At 48.7% G+C, this 23,803-nt stretch overlaps 7 protein-coding genes across 7 annotated transcripts; 4 read left to right on the top strand and 3 right to left on the bottom strand.

Moving 5' to 3' along the window:
* Positions 1–701: 701 nt before the first annotated feature.
* On the top strand, positions 702–1,965 carry N7520_003526 (checkpoint protein HUS1 family protein; the record flags this gene model as incomplete). Its single annotated transcript, XM_057137461.1, has 5 exons — positions 702–744; positions 791–909; positions 976–1,756; positions 1,814–1,884; positions 1,939–1,965. 5 exons carry the CDS (start codon positions 702–704, stop codon positions 1,963–1,965), a joined length of 1,041 nt encoding a protein of 346 aa, XP_056997926.1.
* Positions 1,966–2,515: 550 nt separating this feature from the next.
* Positions 2,516–8,724, bottom strand: sec16 (COPII coat assembly protein SEC16; the record flags this gene model as incomplete). Its single annotated transcript, XM_057137460.1, has 2 exons — positions 2,516–3,066; positions 3,117–8,724. 2 exons carry the CDS (start codon positions 8,722–8,724, stop codon positions 2,516–2,518), a joined length of 6,159 nt encoding a protein of 2,052 aa, XP_056997925.1.
* A 1,022-nt stretch (positions 8,725–9,746) lies between these two features.
* N7520_003524 (aminophospholipid-translocating P4-type ATPase NEO1) lies at positions 9,747–13,569 on the top strand (the record flags this gene model as incomplete). Its single annotated transcript, XM_057137459.1, has 2 exons — positions 9,747–11,538; positions 11,597–13,569. The coding sequence occupies 2 exons, from the start codon at positions 9,747–9,749 to the stop codon at positions 13,567–13,569; spliced, it is 3,765 nt and encodes a 1,254-aa protein (XP_056997924.1).
* A 594-nt stretch (positions 13,570–14,163) lies between these two features.
* N7520_003523 (flavin monoamine oxidase family protein) lies at positions 14,164–16,449 on the top strand (the record flags this gene model as incomplete). The annotated part of the gene is made up of 5 exons (XM_057137458.1): positions 14,164–14,652; positions 14,708–14,724; positions 14,792–14,974; positions 15,021–15,164; positions 15,246–16,449. The coding sequence occupies 5 exons, from the start codon at positions 14,164–14,166 to the stop codon at positions 16,447–16,449; spliced, it is 2,037 nt and encodes a 678-aa protein (XP_056997923.1).
* A 1,286-nt stretch (positions 16,450–17,735) lies between these two features.
* Positions 17,736–18,757, bottom strand: N7520_003522 (DUF3716 domain-containing protein; the record flags this gene model as incomplete). Its single annotated transcript, XM_057137457.1, has 3 exons — positions 17,736–18,567; positions 18,623–18,700; positions 18,750–18,757. The coding sequence occupies 3 exons, from the start codon at positions 18,755–18,757 to the stop codon at positions 17,736–17,738; spliced, it is 918 nt and encodes a 305-aa protein (XP_056997922.1).
* Positions 18,758–20,344: 1,587 nt separating this feature from the next.
* Positions 20,345–20,794, bottom strand: N7520_003521 (tautomerase family protein; the record flags this gene model as incomplete). Its single annotated transcript, XM_057137456.1, has 1 exon — positions 20,345–20,794. One exon carries the CDS (start codon positions 20,792–20,794, stop codon positions 20,345–20,347), a length of 450 nt encoding a protein of 149 aa, XP_056997921.1.
* A 1,362-nt stretch (positions 20,795–22,156) lies between these two features.
* On the top strand, positions 22,157–23,095 carry N7520_003520 (SDR family oxidoreductase; the record flags this gene model as incomplete). Its single annotated transcript, XM_057137455.1, has 1 exon — positions 22,157–23,095. The coding sequence occupies one exon, from the start codon at positions 22,157–22,159 to the stop codon at positions 23,093–23,095; it is 939 nt and encodes a 312-aa protein (XP_056997920.1).
* Between the last annotated feature and the right edge of the window lie 708 nt (positions 23,096–23,803).

The following is a 23,803-nucleotide window of genomic DNA, read 5'->3' as shown; positions in this document are numbered from 1 at the left end:
CACAAAAATTGCCTATGACGCTTGAATTTGCAATGCCAATGAAGATATCATGCAAGGCACATCACAAATGGTATATGGAATATATTCCGTGAAGCAGACGAGTCAGTCTAGTTTGCACCAGGTGCTCGGGATGTAAACACCCCGAGATCGTGCCTATTACTAAAGGGACATGGTATTATATCGGTGGAAATACACTAGTAGGTGTACGGCAAGGAGAGAAAGAAACTGTAGTATTCCAGCGTCATATTGAACACAATCATGTGGGAAAGAGAGAAAAGAAAACCAGAGGGAAAGGAAAGAACCAGGAAGGAGGATAGCAATGGAAAACCGTTAACTAATTAGGGAGTGCAATAGTTGTTAGTAACTACTACCCTACTATAATTAACTGACTAGTAGTATAGAAAGACGGCGATAGTCCAGTTGGGAGCCTTGTCAACGATCGGGGTTCATGGACGTATGAAAATGATACCATTGATATCTACTCAATTGCAGTGGTGAAGCGACCGATTGATTACAAGAAAGTTTAATCCTTTTCTGTATCTTCAATGTTTCTTTTCCTTCAATTCTTCACAGTTGATCCTTTCTATGAAGTCTCACGTGACCACGCGCCGCATCTCACGCGATAAAGCCACGCGATAAAGATACCGATAAGAGATATCTCCATGACTCGTTCCTCCCATCAACATCTCATTAACAACACAATGCGCTTCCGAGCCTCATTGAAGAACACAAGCGTCTTCACCAGTAAGTGGGGCTTGTGCAATTGGAAATACCACACTGACCGGTACAGAATTAACCGCCTCTCTATCATCTCTGGGTAAGATATGTTGGATGCGCGTCGAACAGGATGTCGTACGCTTCACAATCATTCCAGAGCGAGGCACCCAAGTATGGTCCCAAATTCCTGTTGTAAGTACCGATTTCCATTCCATATGAACTATTCATATCGGAAACCACCCTAAACCCATTCCCAAGGACACCATATTCGAGGAAGAGGACTACCAATGTATCGCCCAAGGAGATGGTATCAACATCGAAATCAACGTCGGCATGCTAAATCGTATACTCCGCTCCGCCATCGGCTCCACATCCGCCCAATTACGTCTCACCAAAAAAGAAAAACAACCCTTCTTAGCTTTATCAGTTCTGACCAGCTACTGGTCCGATGGCAAACCGGTGGATCGCGCATCAACAGTCGACGTGACAGGGGAGGAACGAGTCCGGGATCGCGAAACATGGGTAACGCATGATATGCCTGTTAAGATCCTGCACCCGTCAGCGGTGGAAAACCTCCATGAGCCGCGTTGTCCAGACCCAGACGTGCATATCATTCTCCCTGGGCTGGCACAGCTGAAGAACATTTCGGATCGATTTACCAGGATTGCATCTTCGAGTGCGAAGGGTAGTCAAGTGGGCCTTGTGGCGGTGGATGCGCCTTCGACTGCGGGGGGAGCTGGGGCTGCGGCGCTTTCAGCGAGTGATGTACCGAAGTTGGAGCTGAGTGCCAATATGCATGGGAAGTTACGATTGTCGATTTCTACGGATGAGTTGAAGATTGCAAGTGCTTGGTCTGGACTTGTGAATCCGCCCTTGGACCCGGCTCATATTAATCATGATGAGTATTCGCAGTTGCCGAGTACGCGGATGCGGGAGATTGGCGAGGATGATGAGTCGGGGTGGGCTAGGGTGCGCATTGATCCGAGGGACTGGGGTCGGGTGTTGAGTGTTGGGAGATTGAGCCCTAGGGTGGTTGCTTGTGAGTTTCATGTTGCATTTTTGGGGTTGTGATTCGCCGCTTATCATGATACGCCAGGTTTTGTTAACGAGATGGCCTTGGTTCTCTACGTCTACTTACCCGGCAGCGACCAAGAGTCCTGTATGACTGTGAGTACATCCCATCCACATTCGCGCATGCAGTCACGATCTGACCCGAAATAGTATTACATCAATTCTTTTACCACGTGATGGCATGTGAGACTGCTACGTGCTATGAAAATGAATTTCCAGGCGAGAGCCGAGGTAAAATCACCAAAGTTCGTTATTAAGACAAGCGTATGAAGCTGAGTTGTCATGCCAAAAGAACCTTCAGATCGAAGGTCTGAAGATGAACAGGGATCATCCAAGGTATACCGGAGTATATCTGCAGGACAAGTGATATACATGATGCAAGGAGAATCGTCCCCCTAGCTTCGCAGACGAAGAAATGCGCAGCAAACAACAAAAAGCAAGCTATGTGCAGCGCTTTGCGATGCTATTTCGGTCTGCAAGAACGCCGGGGATTGAATGGTCTGCTCGGTCTCCAAGAACCAGACAAGACACATGCAAGATGCTGGGGCGAGGAATGAAACTTAATCACGGGGAATCTATTATAAGGGATAGGGTAGGGGCATGGGGAGGGAAAGGTACAAGAATAATAAAGGCATCAGACGTAATAAAACAAAGGAAAAGAACAAAGAAAAAACAATCCAGCTGGGCATTGCCTTGTTGAATCATTAACAGGTCCATGACCATAAGATCATTGTGCCATGACATCAACGTAGCGACCCTTCTTTCTGCCTCGGACGTTATTACCAGCCTTGCGGGCCGTCGGAGCGGCCAAAAGATCATCAATAGACTGGGCATGACTGAGGGAGGAAGGAGGTCTGGGTGGAGTGGATGAAATGGCCCCGCCAGTAGAAACAGATCGTGGCATGGGTGGAGGGACAGCGAGCCCGGGGAATGCGGGGCTTGATGACAAGTGGGGCGCGTCACTGGACGATGACTGGGGTCGACTGTTAGAGGTGACAGACATCGGAGCAGGGGGAGGGGGCATGCTGCCAGAGCTGGCCCGGCTGGGAGGAGCAGAGCTTCGAGGAGGCGGGGGTGTGGCACGAGCAGGACCACTGGAATTAGGATCCTTCTTGTTGACCCATTTCTTCAGCTCATTGTCATAATAGAAAGAGCTCTCCTCGCCGAGTTTAGCTCTGATAGGACCACCGCCTGCATTTTCGGACTCCTTTTTGCCAGCTCCACCGAACCATCCACCGAACCAACCCTTCTTTTGAGCTTGCTGCTGATCACGTTTGGCTGTAGCCAAAGTTAGAGATAGAAATAAGCGAAATTGAAGCGCGACTTACCATCTTCTTCGGCGGCTTTTCGGAATGCCTCATCTGCCTTACGATCGTTCTCTTGCTTTTGGGATAGCTTCAGGTTTGCTACTCGAGCAGAGAGATCCTCGTCGTCGTCATCCATAAATGCCTTCTTGGGTTTTAGCTCATCTTCTTGAGGTTCAATCTCCTCTGGGGCAAGACTCATGACTGGCGCGTAAGATGGAGGCTCATAGGAATTGGCAGAAGCTGGGGGCGTGTAACCGGAATTCTCAGCTTGTGGCATGTCAGGTGGGCCTTGGTAGTAGGGTGATTGGCTGGGAGAACCATTGGCCTGCCCAGGAGGCTGATAAAAGAGACCATTCACGGGAGCTTGGGTTGCTTCAGCTGGTGGTTGAGTAGCATCCTCCTTGACTGGAGCCAGAGGCATATAAGATTGCTGAGGCGGGGTAGGTTGGTATGCAACATTGCCAGGTGAAGATCCATACATAGGTGCTCCCGGGAACATAGAGTCCACTGGGGTTTCAGGGTCCTGTGAAGGCCTGCGTTGTCCAAAGAGAACACCACCGGAGACAGATCTCTGCGAATCCATGGAGGACCTACCACGTAACTGCTCCGGCGAGCCATTCACGGCATATTGGTTGGATGGAAGATACCTTGAAGAACCGGCGGCAGAGATCGCAGCGGGGGGGATTTGCTGCGCTCCAGCTCCCGGGTAGGAGCCATATAGATCTGACACGGATGGGGACCGGCTCACAGTAGGTGTCCCAGCCACACCAGCAAATGGTCCAAAGTCCGAAGCCTCACCAACCCTGCCTGAACCTGTTGAAGTTGCGTCATTGTCATCACCGACAACGAAGCTATTGAACCGGGCCCACATAGATCCGGAAACTTTCTCCATACTCGGCTTTGAAATCCAAGATGAAGCCCCATCGCTAGCGGCTTGACGAAGGCGCGCTGATAGCTCATCAATGTCGTTGAACAACTGTTGATGATGGTAAGGTGACGGACGAGTGGTTGCTTTAAGAGATGTAGCAAATGCATCACAGTAGTTCTGTGCCTCTGATTTACGCCCACGGTCGGCGAGGTACTTGGCATGCATAAGCTTGAAAGCTAGTAGGTGCGGCAAGTTGGCTACTGGAGAATTGCCCAGGACAGATGTGGCAAACTCATAGATCTCAGTCAAGAGAATAGAATCATCATCGAGCAGGGAACAAGGAAGGCGCTGGTGATCAGCACCAAGGAGCACAATGTTGGCCTGGGGATCGTCGGCTCCACCAAAGACTGCATTTCGAGAGAAGATGAAGCAAATGTGGGCGGCCTCAGTACGGCCATAGGAGGCCAACAAATTTCCAAGAGCCAGCAACGCTTGTTGATCATCGGAGCTGCGGTTGCTTAATACCAAGCCAAGAGTGTCTCTCCAGCTTTCGAGCCCGTCAAGTGCATTCTTAGGGGCGCCTTGACCATTTGCCTTGCTGATCAAATGATGACCAGCCCGTGCCGATGGAGGAACAAGCTCGTCGATACTCTCCTCAACATTGCCGGCAAATATCTGGTAAAGAGCCGCGATCGACTCGGTGTTGGCTCCTGTAGACCGGACCTCACGTCTGACAAATTCCTGAACGACCTGTCTCCAGATAGTTTTTTCCATAGTCGAAGCAATCAACATTGCGTGGCCCCAAAGGCGCCTATCGACAGCGGCCCAGACGGCCTTTTCCCGCTCACCAAGCAGCAGATGGTTCCGGAGCTCTTCACTCCACTGAGCGTCAATGGCATCCGGTTGAGAGGAAATGCCCAAAGCTCCTGGACCACTGGACATAGGGAATGGGGCTCCATAAGTGTTCTCAGCTTCGGGTTGAGGATCGTGGAGATTCGGGGAAATGATCTGTCGCAGAGACTTTTGAATCTCAGGGGATCCTTCAAAAGTACCATCACTTTCAACCAAGATTTTAGTGACCTTCCAGAGTAAGATCTTCTCTTCGTGACGCTTTTGAATATCAGGCTGATGAGAATTGAAGCCCGGTGTTTCTTCATTTTCAAAGGCTGCAATCTTGCTAGAGAGCCAGGTCAACACGTCCTTTTTCTTGGATTTGGTCTTAAGAGGACCAGGATGCGGCACAATAGTCTCGCCAGTCGGTAGCCATGCATCAAGCTGAGAATATCTAGGTTCACCAAGAGTGGGCTTGATCATTGGAACCGCTACCCCGGCAGAATAACGAGGAACGTGCTTGGGGAAGCACGAGACCACCGCTCCACCAAACCCAAATTTGAAGATAGGAGCACCCTTCCAACGCTGGAGGGGATCTTGTTCTTGACCATCAGTGGGCGCGATAAACTCAAGCTGCTGAGAAGCTCGAGAAGCCGCCCGAGCACGGCTTGCGGCTTGCTGAGGTGCATAAGGATTCACGGTCTTTGTCGGGGAGCTTGATCCGTGCACTGAAGCAGGGCGGGGAAGAGTGTCAAGGGGCGGCACGTATGCTCGAGGGCTTACCAATTGGCGACCAGGTGACTGGGTTTGAGACCTGCGGGGAGAGATTACTCCAGGCTCGCTGGCTTGAGAAGAAGGCTGGGCATCGACTACGGGAGGAGTCGGAGCGTAGGGATTGTTTGGCACCATACGCTGAGTGAACTGGTTCATGTACTCTTGAGGTGCATAGCGACCCTTCTGTTGCGAACCACCAGGAGGACTTCCGGCTGCCTGGTTCGCGCCATAGGAGGATCCATTAGGCAGCTGTGGGGCATGGACTGACCCTTGGTCTATGCTTGACCGCTGTCGGGGCGGTGACAGATCAACGGAAGGTTGAAGCGATGGGGGCTGTAGCAGCGGCGGTTGCTGCTCCTGCTGAAGACCATCGGGCTGATATGACACCTTTTCGTGGTATGCCAGCGGGCTTGATGTACGAGGCTGGAAAGGCAGGTTGACACCCTGACCAGGAACACCCAGTGGCTGCGAGGCGTAGCGATTTCGACTACCAGATGTTGAAGGGGGAGGCGCGGGTGAGTATCTTGAGACCGAAGGGGGCTTCCCCGAGGGCTGTAGATTAGGAGGCATAGGAGAATAGCGGGAGGAAGCAGGAGGACCAGCAGGGGCACTCGAGGCTAATGTTCCACTGGGACCATATGGGTCCAAAAGCTCCGGCGGCTGGAGCGAACACTGAGCAGGAAGGACGCCACCTGTAGGGAGAACAGGCACAGTGCCCATTACTGGTGCATATGGGCTCTGGGGGGGCGGACCCATTGACGAATCTGTTGTGGCGGGGCCAGTCGGTCCTGGCGTATACCGCCCTGAGCTGGCTGGTCTGGATCGTGGGGGAGGCAACGGAAGTTCCTCATAGAAGTTCTTCGGTGTAGGCGTAGTAACAGCTGCCGCTGGCCGTGCAGAAGCTGTAGAGGGAGGGACAGCATATGAGTTACTCACTGGAGGTGGTGGAGGCGGCATGCTGTTGTCCACCTTCGGAGGGGTAGGCTTCTGAGTGACAACAGGCCGCCGAGGCAGAGACAAGTCATCAGGGAGATCGTAAGGAGATTTGTAACCTTCTTTAGACCGCTCAGCAAAGCTTTCTCCCCTGGTGGTGACTGGGTTCGGCGGTTGTTGTGTATAGAATGGCGGCATGGTGGAATTTGCAGGCGGGGCACCCGGGAAATCGACTCCTCCAACTAAATCTGCAGTGGATGGTTGGTGTGGAGTGTATACACCAGGAATGGGCCTGGGCGGAGTTTGCCGCTGCTGAGGTGTCTCAAATGGACTGTTCAAACCCACAGCCATTGGAGTCTGGGGGACATGTGAAGCTGCTGGGATATCGTCTTCTATATCGTCATCCAGATCCAGTGCCGCCTCCCAGCGAGCTGCAAGGTCATCTTCCTCTGCATCGCTCAGCTCGGCCTCCCACCTTGCAGCCAAGTCATCATCTGAAGGCGCGGGTTCGCTGGTTTGGGTTTGAGGCTGCTGAGGCTCGGAGGTCGCTGCCTTGATAACATCGTCGAACTGCGCCGCTGCCGAGATATCGCTTGTGGGGGAATTGATGTCAAACCCGGCCGATTCCAACACCTGGTTTGTACTTTTGCGAGTAATATGAAAGCGTTGTTCATCTTCAACGGGTTTCGACTGTTTCACAGAACTGAAGAAATCCTCCACATCGTCGTTGTCATTAGCAAACATATCAGTTGCTACCTCCTTGTCGTGCACTAAAGGTTCTTGGGAATCCGGGGTGTCTTCTTCGAGCAACGGGATACCCTCTTCAAACCTCGACTCCGCTTCGGGTGCGAAGATGGGTTTAGTCTGGGTTTTCAGTTGATTAAAAAAGTCATCACCATCTGAATCAAATTCTCCGTCGGCCTGGCTACCCCAGGCACCTCCACCATCTGCACTTGTATCCATCACTGGTTCTTCGAAGCCTGATGGTACCACGTCAGTCGAATGGGAAATTCCCTCGACAGTCGGTTCATGCGGGGGTAAGCTGTTTTCAACCGGAAGTTCTTGTGGCTTCGTGTCCTGCGCGGGCCAAGAATCTATCGGAGCAGATTCCAGCTTTTCAGGGGCTTCGTTTGATGCAAAAATGGCTTCACTTGGGTCGGTTTGCATCGGGATAGATGTGGGTTCGACATTCGCGGATAGTAAAGCAGAAAAATCATCTGGTTCTTCACTGGAGCCGAAAACTGCGGCGATGGACGAGGATTCTGCCGGATGTGATTCAAGTTGCTGGAATTCAACAGGCGCAACATCAGCAACTTCCACCTCTCGGTCTCCTTGTCGATGAAGAGGTTCCTCAGTGACTTGCTCTTTGGCCAATAGCTCCGAAAAGTCGACTGAATCCTCATTAGACGCGAAAATCGGATCAGACTGATATTCTACCACATGGGTTCCCACAGGTATATGAGCCTCGGCAACTTCCGCTTCAGGGTCTTCTTGTTTATTCAGAGGCTCCTCGACGACCGGGTCTTTCGTCAATAGCTCCGAAAAGTCGACGGAATCCTCATTAGACGCGAAAATCGGATCAGACTGAGACTCTACCACATGAGTCCCCACAGGTATATCTTCAACACGCACAGCCTCAACAACCTCCGCTTCAGGGTCTTGTTGTTTATTCAGAGGTTCCTCGACTACTGGATCTTTCGTCAATAGCTCCGAAAAATCCATGGAACCATCATTGAAGGTAGTAGTTGTGTCAGGCACAGAGATTTCTGCTTCTAGGGCATTGGCGGTGGTGGAGATCTCCGGCTGGCTAGGCTCGGACTGCGCGGGCGCAATATCATCGGAGGGGGAGTCGAGAGAAACGTCCGGGGTGATAGTCGTGCTAAAATCGTTTTTGTCGTCAAGTAACGCCGTACTGACATTCTTCTGATCATCCATTCCAGTCTCGTTAGGAGTCGGGGGCACGTCCGCCAAAATGGAATTTAACGATGTAGGCTCCGGGTGTGCAGCGGCCGCATCTTCTGGCATATCCCACGCAGAAAAACTGTCGTCGCTGAGGGGCGATATAACGTCAGAGCGAGGAGGTTCTGGCGCGCTTTCGGTGACCGGGAGGTCGAAGGAAGTAGCTTCTATCGAAGTCGCCGCAACCCCGTGTATGGTATTCTCCGGGCGTGATGCTGGATTCCAGTTACCAGCGCCCTGGTCAGGCGATACTGCTTCGTCCATGATCGTTGCACGTATATCAGGCCCTCGACTGTTGGCTCGGTTCGGGGAGTTCGGAGGATACCTGACACGTCTCTCCAATGACGTTCAGGGTCAACAATCCCAACAAACAATAGACGAGCGATTTCAAGCTCGATAATCCATTAAACGGCGTACGTGGGGCGGGAAAAAGAAAATAGGATATTGAATTAGAAAGAAATAGACCATAAATGCGTGAAGTCGCCGGACAGCCAAAGACCGGACAAGGTTGAATGTCCCCAAGGATGTCGCGACGCCCCAGATTGATGTTATTGGCCCCAATTGGGGGGCTGAGTCAGCACCCCCCCTATAAATTGTGGGACTTGCTAGAGACACTCCCCTCTAGCCTGATTAGGGAAAGATCCTGACCCTCCCATGGATTTACACATAGGATCCTGATTTCTCAAGAAGCGATTGGTCACCGAATGAAATATATAGCAAGTTAAATGTCTGGGCAGACATATCACACGGTCAGAAGCGAGGCTATTCCGCATACAATCCGCATACAATCCGCATATAACGATAATTCAATCGGGATATGCGTCTAGAAACCAATCGGGTTAGATGGGAGTGCACCTAGTAAGTCTTCAATTGCAAAGGGACTAATATTCCTCCGAAATGAACACCGTTGCAGCGCATCACATGATAATTTGTTATGCATGCTGAGATAAGCAAGTGACACGACCACCCATCATATGCGGTCAGGTGATGCCGCAGCATGGGCGTCAGGCAGTCGCGGTGCTTAAATAATTTCCCACGATACATACGCTGGACTAACTGCCATTGGAAAATTTTACAAGAAATACCTCTTCTCACCATTATCCGTGGTTTTTCTCGCAAGATTTCCATCGTACCCCCTTATCTTTCTTGTTGTCCCCACTGTGCTGCCGCGTCACTTCAATGCCGTTTGAATCGCCGATCTTCAATCCTCTACTTACTGATAAGCTGTGCCTTGCGACTTGCCCATGAACAGCTGACTGTGAGGCTCGAAGGGCATCGCGATAAAGATGCCTTCTACATCCGATTATCTCCATCCCTTGCGAACAGACGACCCGGATGACTTCTCCGGATCTGATGATGACTTGGACCTCGAGGAGCTGGATCCTGACACGGCGCCATCACACACAACCCGAATCTCACGAGACTACGCAAGTCGCTCCCGAAACTATGGACCAGGAATAGCTCTGAGGAACCTTCGGGTGGGCGTGGGTAGTCGTTGGCGAAGTGTATCTGGTCATGGGGACCCGGAGGAAGACACAGCCGCACTGCTGGATGAACGGGGAGAAGATGGGACTCGCCAGTCACATGGGAGCTCCCGCAACATGACGGAAGCTGATGCACCGCTGCTGGATCGGCGGGGCTCTATCCGCATGCTCAATGACGAGGGTCCGTCTAAACGGAGTTGGTTACGGATGCCCAGTCTCAGAGGGCTAGGATTCTTACAGAGCTTGTCGAACCGACTACAAGGAAATGATACAGATAAGGAAAATGCGCCTCCCCGAGGAGTTTTTGTTGGCCAGCATCAGTCCAGCAAATACCCCCCCAACATTGTCTCCAACGCCAAATACACACCCTGGAGCTTTCTGCCGCGAACGCTGTACAATGAATTCTCCTTTTTCTTTAACATATATTTCCTTCTTGTTGCGCTTTCGCAAGTCATTCCAGTGTTGCGGATCGGCTACATGTCTTCATATATTGCACCCCTGGCCTGTGTGGTTTCCATCTCATTGGGCAAAGAAGCACTAGACGACATCGGGCGGCGACGACGGGATGCCGAAGCGAATGCAGAGGAATTCACCGTTGTGTCTCTCGAAGGAACAGTCATGGATATAACTAAGAAATCGCGAGACTTGAAGGTTGGGGACGTCCTCAAGGTTCGAAAAAACCAACGTCTGCCTGCGGATGTGGTGATCTTGAAGAGTGTTTCAAATGACTCGGGCCCCTCCCGCCAAAATTCCTTAGAAGGGACGGCTCCCGGGGCATCTGCCGATTTACTTGGTTCAGACCAGGAGCCTTCGGAAGCAGCTGCTGATGCGATATCCAATCTTGCTGAGCCTTCGTCTGCCAGTGACACATTCATCCGAACCGACCAGCTAGACGGAGAAACTGATTGGAAACTGCGCGTTCCTTCTGCATTGTCTCAATCGCTCTCATTTAACGACTTTACTCGACTGAAGATCACAGCAAGTCCTCCAGACCAAAGAGTCAACGATTTTGTGGGCACGATTGAACTTGGACCCCCAAGTGGATTTTATGATACTCATGTCAACAAGTCATCCACCCAGTTGCAAAACGGCTTAAGCCAGGATGACGGTAGTCAAAATACTAACTCAGCACCCCTAACTATCGACAACACAGCATGGGCTAATACTGTCCTTGCCTCCAACACCATCACATACGCCGCCATTATCTATACGGGATCTCAAACACGCGCTGCTCTTTCTACATCACCTTCACGTTCAAAAGTGGGCTTGTTGGAATACGAGATTAACAACCTTACAAAGATCCTGTGCATTCTCACCCTCGCCCTCTCTATAGTCTTGGTCGCGCTGGAAGGATTTGAGCCAACGAATGATAAGGTGTGGTATGTCGCTATTATGATTTACTTGATCCTCTTCTCGACAATTATTCCTATGAGTTTGCGAGTCAACCTCGATATGGCAAAGTCTGTATATGGTCGATTTATTGAGCGTGACAAGGATATTCCTGGTACTGTGGTTCGTACTAGTACGATCCCGGAGGATTTGGGGAGAATTGAATACTTGCTCTCCGACAAGACCGGGACTTTGACTCAGAATGGTGAGCACTGAATACTCTCGATCAGGAACTTTGTAACAACTAATAATCTTCATCACAGAGATGGAATTGAAGAAAATCCACGTTGGTACCGTGTCCTATGCTAATGAAGCAATGGACGAGGTTGCATCCTTTATCCGCCAAGGTTTGGCTGGCAATGCATTGACCACACCTTCAACTGTTTTTGGAACCCAAGCTGGTCAAGGAGCGGCACCCCGAACCAGACGAGAAATTGGTTCTCGCGTCCGGGATATCGTCTTGGCCCTTGCTCTCTGTCACAATGTCACACCGACCACCGAGGAAGAAGATGGTCAAAAGGTGACCAACTATCAGGCATCGTCTCCGGATGAAATCGCCATCGTCCGCTACACGGAAGAGGTTGGACTGAAACTGTCTTATCGGGACCGACACAGTGTGGTTCTCGAATCTACTGATTCCAAACAAGTGGTTGTTCGTGTTCGCATCATGGATATTTTCCCTTTCACATCTGATAGCAAACGGATGGGCATTATTGTCCAGTTCCAGCAGGATGAAAATGTACTTGATGCTGGAAGCAAACCTGAACCCGAAATCTGGTTCTACCAGAAGGGCGCAGACACTGTCATGTCGTCAATTGTCGCGACTAATGACTGGCTTGATGAGGAGACTGCAAATATGGCGCGCGAGGGTCTACGGACCCTTGTTATTGGACGCAAACGCCTTTCACTCCAACAGTACCAAGAATTCTCCAGCAAGTATAAGCAGGCATCTTTGTCCCTTCATGACCGTGATGCTGGCCTGACCAGGGTTGTGGGTGAATTATTGGAACGGGACCTAGAACTCCTTGGTGTCACTGGTGTCGAGGATCGTCTACAACGCGATGTCAAGTCTTCTTTGGAGTTAATGCGCAATGCAGGCATCAAAATTTGGATGTTGACTGGTGATAAGGTTGAGACGGCTCGATGTGTTGCCATTTCTGCCAAGTTGGTGTCCAGGGGTCAGTACATCCATACTGTTTCCAAAGTGACTGAAAAGTCTGCTGCCCAAGAAGCACTTGATTTCTTACGCAACAAGACGGATTGTTGTCTGCTGATCGATGGTGAATCCCTGACCCTAATGCTTGGCCATTTTCGGTCTGCATTCATCTCTGTTGCGGTGCTTCTTCCTGCAGTCATCGCGTGCCGGTGCTCACCGACGCAGAAAGCCGAGGTCGCCAACTTGATCCGCCAGTACACCAAGAAGCGTGTATGCTGCATTGGTGACGGAGGCAACGACGTGTCCATGATCCAAGCTGCCGATGTTGGAATCGGTATTGTAGGCAAAGAGGGCCGCCAGGCCTCTTTGGCTGCCGACTTCAGTATTACTCAGTTCCATCACCTGACCAAGCTGTTAGTATGGCATGGTCGGAACTCGTACAAACGCTCAGCCAAACTAGCACAATTCATTATGCATCGTGGACTGATTATCAGTGTGTGCCAAACGATGTATAGTATCGCTGGGCATTTTGATCCCAAGGGTCTTTTCATCAACTGGCTCATGATTGGCTACGCCACTGTCTACACCAACGCCCCTGTTTTCTCCCTTGTCTTCGATAGGGATGTGGACGAGCGACTTGCGAACCTTTATCCGGAGCTGTACAAAGAGTTGAAGACTGGCAAGAGCTTAAGCTACCGTTCGTTCTTCACTTGGGTCCTCATCTCGGTCTACCAGGGAGCGGTCATCCAAGGCTTGTCTCAGATTTTGTTGGACACCATCACAGGTCCTCGTCTGATCAGTGTCTCCTTTACAGCCCTGGTGCTTAACGAACTGGGCATGGTTGCCATTGCCATCACTACCTGGCACCCATTCATGATCATCTCCCTGATAGGCACACTGCTCGTTTACGCCGGCAGCGTTCCTTTCCTTGGAGATTACTTCAACCTCAGCTACGTCATTACTCTTGACTGGCTGTGGCGCGTTGTTGCCGTAGTCGCCGTATCACTAGTACCTGTGTGGGCTGGCAAATTGATCAAGCAGTCTGTGAAGCCCCCGAGCTACCGCAAGGTGCGTGGCTGATGTTACTTGGGAGGAATATATGGTTTTATTTAGGCATTCCCCCCTATTCCCTTGTCTTTAACTCTTTCAGCTCTCATATGGTCACGGTAAACCCCCTGACCATCCTGTATATCTACTCCAAGCGTATTTTGCACAGCGCATCAGGCGTTGGAACATGAACTATTTTCTGATCTTGAAAGATACCTGGGTTGTCCTTTGTTTGGTCTAGAAATCTTCTCCAGTTACTTCTAAAAGTAAATACCTCTATGATCGTCCGTGCTACTGTACTATCTAGAACTGCTCGGCATTAATGCCTATTCCTTGAAGCAATGGAGCATTTGTCCGATTTTCAGCTGGTGGCTGGCTGATATATCCACCGGTCCACGGGTGGCGTCTGACTTTGGGGCATTTAAGCGGGGACCAAAAAAACTTTGAGACATGGAAGGTGCTGGCGAGCGCAGACGACGCTATACTAGTGCTTACCAGTCTCCGCCTGTACATCAATGGGCATAAATAAGATCTTCCTCCCTGCTTCAGTGCTCTCAAACTAATAATTTCAAATCTTGATTGAACCTACGTCCTTCGAAGACCCCAAGGCGAAGGAAAGAAGTGAAAATGTCTGACTCTGAAGCTGCCTGCTACTTAAGGGATAAAGCCGCCCGATACCTTGTTGGCGACAGACTCATCGATCGTATTAGGGACCAACAAGAGAAAGAAAAGATACCAAATGAACCAAATGATGGGGATTCACTTGGCCCAATTTTAGGCCCAATTCCAGACCCAATTTATTTACGTCCAGAGCATGGTCCTTTGAATCTGCCAAAGGCACCTCTGTCTTTTCGGCCTCATAAACCAGAGGACGAAGAAAGCTTAACGGCAAGCACTTTCAAACAGCCACACATCGGCATCATCGGAGCTGGTGTCGCGGGCCTTTTCACAGCCATGCTTATTGACCAAGTTAATGGATTATCGCCAACCGGAGACTTGCTCACTTACGAAATCCTTGAGTCCAGTGCTAGAACTGGCGGAAGGGTATACACGAAACACTTCGACACGGAAATATGGAACGATTACTACGATATTGGTGCTATGAGATTTCCGGATGTAAGTCGGTTTATCTTGAGAGTAACTTCCTTGGACTGACACAAAACTTTGCTAGATACCAATCATGGATCGGTTCGTCGAGTGAAATATCTACCTGGAACAAATATACTAATATTGACACTACATAATTTTGTAATAGAACTTTCCGTCTTTTCAAAGCCTTAGGTTTCGAAAAAGGCGTTGATTTGCTCGACTACTACCTCGAAGGTGAAAATTGCCCTCAAAGATTCAACGACATTACCTACGTGGCGCCCAAGGAGGGTAGTGGGGAGCACGATCCGTTTCATTTTAGCATCGCCAACAAGGGACTCGTGCCTAACAGGTAAGACCCCGACCTGACTGCTCCGAGAAAGACTAATCGGAAACAGCACAATAAATGACGGCGCAGGAGAAATTCTGGCGGATGCTTTCGACTACTATAAGTATGAGTTGAAGAAAGACTTTGAAAAAGGATTCAAGAAGTTGATGCGACGGGATCACCTCACGACACGAGAGTATCTGCGCCAGGTGATGTAAGTCTGTGTACAAAGTTGTTCCATGCACAGGATTGACGCTCACAATTCATTAGGAACTTCGATTTTTACTCAATTCAGTACTTGGAAACAACAAACAGGTTTGTCTCACCGTGTCTCTCGCATCGCACAGCTACTCATCCCTTGTTGCAGTGCCACCGCTCTCTACGACCAAGCATTCACTGAAAGCGTCATGGATTCATTCGACTTCGACTATCCTATCAAGTCAGACACCTCAAAGGAGTCTCCAGAGTCGGATACCTCAGTGGATCCCCCAGAGCCAAAAGTGCAATGGTTCTGTATCAAAGGCGGTACATCAAAAGTCATTGAACGAATGGAGACAAGTCTTAAGACGAAGGTCTCTCATAACCACCGCGTGACTTCCATCCAGTACAACCAGGTCACAACCAATGAGAAAATCTCCGACCAGCCTATGGAGATCAAAGTGATGAATGAATTCAATGAGTCAGAGACTAAATCCTTTTCTGCTGTCTTCAGCACAGCTACTCTGGCTTGCACCCAGCGCATGGATCTCCGCGAGGCCGGCTTAAGTCGCTCCCAACTTGACGCCATGCGCAATCTCCATTACGATGCCTCCACGAAAGTAGCCATCGAATTTGACAATCCCTGGTGGATCACAAAATGCGGTATCGTCAAAGGAGGATCTGCATCGACGGACCTCCCCATTCGCACCTGCGTATACCCGTCCTACAATCTCGACGCAAAAGGGAAAGCTGTCCTTTTGTGCTCCTACACCTGGGCTCAAGATGCTCAGCGTATGGGCTCCTTGGTGAACAACGAAGCTCCAGAGGGCAAGCTCTCAGGAAAAGACAGCCAACTCAAGGAACTCCTGATCCATAATTTGGCGTTATTGCATAAAGAATCCGCCTCGTACGAAGAGATGCGTAGCATTATTGCAGAGGCATATATTCAGCACCACGGTTTCGATTGGTACGCTGATCCTCATACTTCCGGAGCCTTTGCTCTCTTTGGACCTGGTCAATTCGCGAATTACTACCCTGACTTGATTGACCCGGCTGCGAATGGACACTTGTATCTTGCTGGAGAAGCATGTAGCACACATCATGCGTGGATTGTTGGGGCACTAGATAGTGCTTATAGGGCACTGGTTCTGTATCTTCGCACCCTGGGGACTTCTGTTGATATCAAGGAGATTCTATTGGCGTTGGAGGGCAAATGGGGAGAGCTCCGACAGATTTCCAGTGATGCGTTGGACTGGCAAGCATACCTTTCCAAGTGCGATCTGACTAAGGGGGATAGTTGATGCATGAGGATACTCTGCGGTTTTCTGCTCTACTAGCTGCGAATGCCGTGTACATTGACTTGACAATTCCACAACGCCTTCATTTTATAGATCAACCCCATTCTAGTAGTAACAACCGCAAAAGTGAATATGTCCATTTAGCAAGGAAGAGTATGAAGGATGTCACATATAGTAATAAATAAAAACTTAAACTGTACTAATATTGAATGGTCTGCTTAGTTGGAACTGATTGTCCATCAGGACAGGTATCAAAATAGGCTATCCAAAGAGTGATAATGAAAACCAAAGCGATAAAGATACATTCCACTAGACTTTGGGGTAAAGGCTTGTAGATTTTCGGGTTTGATCTGCCACAGAGGCGACTAACACCCGGGAGGAGATTCATCAATAAGTTCGACGATTACTGCTCTAATTTTTTGTTCTTTTCCGTCATATTTGTGCTACGTCTCAAGGTGGAGATGTGAAGATGTGGACTTTGGGATAAATTTCCGGGCCGACACCTGCCCTCGTCCTTAAACGCACTCACTTGACCGGAACCAGACGGCAAGGACTAAAGAACACCTATGACATGTAAAGGAATGTAGGTGGTAGGCAGTGTTCTTTGATCGGTATTCATGAACAAACTTGTAATGCTAGGGTTTAGTATCCTTGATTTTCTGCCCTTATTCATAGTATTGTCGACATTTAGATGCTGCTATCTGCCAGGGAATAAAGATGCTACATCGTAGCGTGGAAATAGAGGAAGAAAAAGGTAAGGTATTTATTCTATGAGAGATTGAGAAGAAAAGAATAGAGAGAGAGATCAATCTTTCTATTACTTGGGTGCACCGCGGACTCTTTGGATGTCCGTTCAAAGTCATATATTAGTCTTCTATTTCGTCTGCTCTTCTTCTTTCTATTTCCTTTCTATTCAGCTACACATAGCTTTAGAGAGCCTTTGACTTATTGATTAGCCTGGTGGTAGAGAAAGTATAGTACTGGGTAAGATACCAGGTAACAGACTGAGTAGAAGACTTTGTAAGAGACCAAGTAAGAGACCAAGTAAGAGACTAAGTAGGAGACTGAGTGGGAGACTGAGTGGGAGACTGAGTGGGAGACTGGGTAAGAGACTAAGTAGGAGTTATAGCAGGAGATGTGGTCTAATGATTGAGTAGGCGCCGCTTTTTTTGCGCGGCGGAAAGCCTATAGCGATAAATTTTACCAGGGAGTGCTATAGTTGACTAATTAAATGAAAAGGAAATGGAATGAAACGAATCTTGAATAGATAGGGTACACAGCAACTGAAGCTAGCCATCAAGCGAAGCCGACCAAGCGGCCCATCTATCCAGCACCATATACTCTTCCATCAGGTCAGAGAAGCTAGCCAGCTGCTGGGTGTTCCCTTCAGTAATTTTACGTAACCAAGTGCTGCTAAGTATGTTGAAGAATTTATGCATATCACCTTGAAAATTCTCGCTTGACGGATTTTGACGTTGCGGGTTCCCGTCATATGCGTCTTCGAGTAGCTTTTGGGAGGCCAGCAATTGATCCCGAAATGCGATCATTTTCTCGTTCAGAAGCTGGCGAGCCTTGAGAATTGACGCAAGTTCGTTATCAATTGCCAGCAATTTCTCAGGAATCATGAGCTTAGAGCTCCGTCGTGACTTCTTAACAGAAGGGGTTCCAAAGGAGCACCGGTCTCTCTGCTTGTCCCAATGACAGTTCGCGCACTCCATAACGCCATCCAACTCCACCTGCACACACATGACGAAAGGGCCAGTATTTTTGCGACAATGTGAGCATTGCGCTTCAGGATCGCTGTTTGCCTTTCCCACGATTTGCATAATAATAGCCTCGACATTGGCAAGGCTACTATTGACGTGAGTGTAAAAGGTCTTGGCGTCCCAATCCTTTCGTCGACCAAACCGGATAACTGGCTCGCGCAATGACTCCATTTTCAGAAGTTGACCAATAATCTTCCCCCGAAGACTCTTTCCTTGGACGGCAACAGGGAATTTGAATGGTTCGTTCATGACAAAGTTGGCCCAATCGCGCGGATCCTCGTTCCTATCACCACTCCATGGAGGAGGTAGTTCAATGGGTAACCCAACTAGTCGTGGGGCTGTCTGTGATGGGTGCCTTTTAATCTTGAATTAGCATTTTGAAATGTGATGTGAAATATGATACTCCTTACACGTTCACTGTCTGGACTGGCGTACTGGGTGATGAAGAGGATATGTTGTCTGGGTCGGGTGTTGGGAATGGCATATCGCTGGTTGTATTAGTCTGGCATCATTATATGAAAGGCAGGGAGGACTTACTCGCTCATGATGGCGGTTAGAAAGGACGAAAGGAACAATCGAGACGGGTTCAAGATCTTAAAGGAGGAAGAAGAAGGAAAGGTTGGAGGGGAGAGAGATAACGAAACATAAATGAAAGCGAGGACGCGTTTAAGGGAATTCACTTCATTTCTTTTGTACCTAAGTTGGACCTAAGTTGGACCTAAGTCGTACCTGAGTTGGACATGGGTTGAAGATGGGTTTGTCCCAGCATCAATTAATCTGAAATTAGGTCCCTTACATGACCACCGGTCGAAAGACTGTCCCCTCAATGATGCAAGCGTGGGCTCTCGGAGAAGTGGTAGGAGCTGCATAGAGTTCAGCAGCGTGCCAACTTTAGTGATATGTACTCAAACACTTTTCCATATAGGGTTCCTGGCGCTGTTCGCCTAGAATGAAGGAGGTCGACGGGTGCCATCAATCATTAGGGCTGCCTTATTCATGGACTTTCTGTAAATTGAAGCGGGCCGAAACCTTTCCATCCTTTCTCATCCTTCCACCTCCATTCCCTTTCGACACCTCCATCTTCATCCACAACTCTATCTATATCCATAACCCCATTTGAATTTTATGTCCATCACTATGGAGTCCTCTGGCCACAAACGATGAAAGCAAAATGGGGTACCATACCCATACATCCCGTTCACGGACCAGGACTACGGGTACCACGAAACGGCGAACCACCCTTTTATCATACGGACAGTACCATGTAAGTGGTCACTCTACTTTCCGTGAAAGCTTCCTTGGCACTGATCAATGCATATTGATTATAGGTCTCCCGGCAGAGGATTTTATAAAGTCCGACCAGTTTCGCGCAGAGTCGATCACAACGACTAACAACGAAAATGAGAAGTTTGTACAGAAGTTTGTACGGGGCTGCCACCCAAGCCTGTGCTCCAAGGATACTGTGATGGTGTCAGAATCGAGCTTTGGCGAGCCCGTGTGGCTTGTGTTGTCCCCAATCACCGGGCAAGAGAAATCCACGTAGGTCAAAGGCAGATTCATTATTTCCCCGCCCATAATAGCAACTATATTCCTAGACTACTCACGCAACGATAGAGATCTAGCTAAGAGACACGCGCTGGAGTAAACGGAGGGGGCTCACATGACCCCACACCCCAATACATGTACCTCCTTACTAGATACTTTCCGCCGCGCTTTTCGCACGGAGCCTACTTAGGTCGTACTTGGTCTCCTACTTAGTCTCCTACTCAGTCTCTTACTTGGTCTTACTCGGTCTCCTACTCAATCTACTACCCGGTATCTTACCCAGTAATTTACTTTCTTTCCTATCAGGTCATTTCAATAGTCAAAGGGCTCTCTAAATCTTCATATAGCTGAAGAGAAAAAGAAAATAGAAAGAAAAAGAGAAGTAGACCTTCTTTCTGGACTGGCGTGCTGATTTGGTAGGAGTGACCTTCGATCTACCACCATCCATTACCATCATCTTGCAGGTAGAGTTAGATCGCTTTAAGGAATGCGCCAACTGTCATTGGAATAAACATGAGGACCGGTGCTCCTTCATCGCAGCTACCTCAGCTAAGAACGGCACCATCATTTCGTTTCTTGTCTCAAAATCAAGCATATGCTCCGTCATAAGGCACAGGGTGGTTCTCTCTGACCCACTCCTTTTCCTCCTCACTTTTCAACGGCGGAGGTATCATGCCATTGATCTTCCAAAGCCTCCTCTCAGTCTCGTCCACATGATACTCCCAATCATATCCTTTGTCCTGGATGTGAGGCTTCAAAGCGTTGTCAATGCGCATGGTATTTCGCCTATATGCTGCATCATCATCCGGTAAACGAACAGCGATTTGGGTGATGACCACACGAATAAATGGTTTTTCTGTCCTTGGTGTGCCACCGACCCAAAGTTCGCTATCTTGTAGCTGAATGAACTGGACCACCACATAGAACGCAGGAAGACCAATCCCCGTATACATTTTTGTAATATCCGTGGCTAGGGCTTGTTTGGAAACATTGTCTTCGAAGGTGCCAGGCGGATGGTAGATTTGCCAGAGGGGCATAGTAGCGGTCGGGAGTCAATGCGAGGGCTTGATTTTGATTGGAGGAGATAATGACTCGGACGGACTTGGGCGTTGTCAGGCAAAATATAATGGAAATGTGGCAGTGTTGATCTTTCCTGCGACAGCATTCTCCTAAGTAATGCCTTGAGTATAAATAGTTACAACAGATGTGCATGTGGGTAACATTGACCGGGTTGTTTAATAATCGTCCTATTGTGTGGATGACATTTGAATGGCACGGGGGTCAGTAATCACAGGCTAGTAATTCCCGAGTATCCCTTCACAGCCAAGTACTTCAGCTCCACGATCGTAAATGCTTCGTGAAATACCGATTATTACAGGGATAGATGGTCAAGCTTCAGAAAGCAACTAAACAGACGAACTTTGAGATTTCATCAGGGATACTCTGTTTCTACCCCTAGGTAGTCCAAAAAGAGCATAAATTCTGGATTCAATAGAAAAATCAATGTCCAGCTTCGCAAATAGAGATCATTCAAGAATGGAAGTTTGCGCTTAAGTTCATCTTCTGGTGGGGGTGACGGGAGGAGACACAATATTCGTGCCCGTAATCAAGTCATCCAAGATTTATAAAGCTTCATCTATTAGGTAGATAGATGCTATTTTGTATTCTTTCTAAGTTTAATTGTTGCAACGTCCATGGGTAGTTGATTTCATTATTTATGATCACTCATCAAGTTATCAAACGGGAATCAATCAAATATCATTAGTCAACGCGAGGGATGGAGAAAGCAAAAAAAGAGCTAGTCTAAACTCTAGACCTGGCAGTCTTTCTTCCTCAGACTCCAATAAGCACTAATTGCATTCTACTTAGTTCAGGCTTCGCGGATGACAATGATCACTGATTCCCTCGGGCTTTTTGGCGACAATGCAAGGCATCAAGAGTTACTGTTGTGTAATCTGCAGATCATAACCCCATTCTACCGCTTTGGATCGTGATCATAATTTACTTTGCATTCATCAGAGTGGAACACCTGGGCTAGTAACTCAATGCCAAATTGATTATTCATCATGCCGAATAGTTTACGAAACCTTATACAATACGTAATTTTACGCTTTTACTGATCCACAGACCCAAGGGTGACTATTCAATAAAAGGAATCCCGTCTTGTGAATGACATATGAGTGATCATAGCTCCTATTAGCAATCAACTGTTGAATTGATTGCTCATCGTATCCAATCGTCACTGGGTGGATACCGCTACCAACATCGAAGTTGGAACCTGGATATCTAGCAGATATAATGTACGAATACACGCTTCAAACTTCTTAAATTTCGGCTCTTCAACTTGAAAAACAATACTTTTATTATTTCCTCCCGGTTTCTCACTCAACGATTTTGAAATGCCTCCATTCCCATCTCCCACCAAAAAATGGCACACGGATACCTATCCTTCAATTAGTCCACGGAGACCAGAAGTCTCGATGGTAGGACGCAAAATTGTTGTCACGGGTGGAGGAGACGGTATCGGTGCATCCATTGCACGCTCCTTTGCCAAAGCTGGTGCATATAGCATTGCTCTGATTGGGCGAAGAAGACAAGTATTGGAGGAAAACAAATCCCAGATTCTTGCCATTTCCAGCGATATCAAAGTGCTGGTCCTCGTCGCCGATATTAGCAGTGCGGACGATGTCAATAAAGCATTCCAGACTATCAAGGAAGCTGTTGGGAGCCCTGATGTGCTTGTCAGCAACGCCGCATACTTCGCAGGTGCATCGCCCATCCTTGAAGAGACAGTCGAACAATTTGCTTCCGCTGTGGATACCAATGTTAAGGGGCCATTCTTCGTGCTTCGAGCTTTTATGAGTGTTGCAAACCCATCCCCAACCATTGTCAGCATTACAAGTGCCATCGCTCATGTGTCTTCGTCGATCTTTCCTGGATTTTCGGCGTATGCCGCTACGAAAATTGCCGGCTTGAGGATCTTTGACTATGCTCAAAGTGAGAACCCTGATATGCATGTTGTTCACATTCATCCAGGACAGGTCATGACCTCGATGTCGAAGAAGGTGGGCATGGAAGCCCCGATTGATACCGGTATGTACGCCGCGGCGAAGGCCAAGCAGTTCTTGCCTCATGGAAAAGGGTCCCGAAGACTAACTCTTATAGTTGAACTACCGGCAGATTTTGCTGTATGGGCAGCTAGCCCGGAAGCTAAATTTTTGAAGGGCAAAGTAGTTTGGGCGAATTGGGATGTGGACGAATTGAAAGCAAGAGAGGAGGAAATTGCAAACAGCAGCATCTTTACTATTGCTATCGAAGGCTGGCCGTTTTTATCTTGATCATTGTCATCTTTTATATAAGAGTTCAAAATTCAATTACATTGCAGTTTTAATTATTTCCATCAATTATTCATGGGGAATACAAGGTTTAATAAATAGAAAGTTGAGTATGGTTTTAATACCGTTCCGAGAGTGAGGTCTAAAGCTTGCAGGGCACCCATGTTGGCTCCCTTTTCTCAAGAAAAGCTGCGATGCCCTCTCGAGAATTTTGGCCGGCCCGAAGCATTGGCCACCAAGGTTTAACAAAATCCTTGCCTGCTTCATCCACCTCCATTCCATTCCAACCCATCAGCAACCCTTTCCTTGTCACAAAAAGCGCATCGGGGCTGTGTCTGGATATTTTCTCTGCGATTTGGATAGCCTCAGAAATCACATCCGGGGTAACAGAATATACAAGTCCCCATTCTTGAGCTAATTGCGCAGATATTGTGCGACCAGTTAAAGCCATCACCGTTGCTCGTTGCCTCCCAATAGCACGGACGAGCCTTGAAAGACAGCCACCGAGCTCTGTCAGACCGATTTTAACATCTCGAAGCGATAAGGTGGCATAGGTAGACGCCACAGCAATATCCTAGTTCACTACCATCTCGGTAGCGCCACCAACGCCCAGCCCGTTGACGGCGGCTATGGTCGTCTTTTTCCCGGTTTGACATGAGATACCCCCGAATCCAGACGATGGCAGCTTTCCTTGCTGATCAGAAGAAGATT

The sequence above is a fragment of the Penicillium odoratum genome (genome assembly GCF_028828045.1).
Source record: "Penicillium odoratum strain IBT 22623 chromosome Unknown utg000003l_segment0_segment0, whole genome shotgun sequence".
NCBI classification, from domain to species: domain Eukaryota; kingdom Fungi; phylum Ascomycota; class Eurotiomycetes; order Eurotiales; family Aspergillaceae; genus Penicillium; species Penicillium odoratum.
Note: the sequence above shows the minus strand (reverse complement) of the source record. Positions and strands in the feature narration are given on the sequence as shown.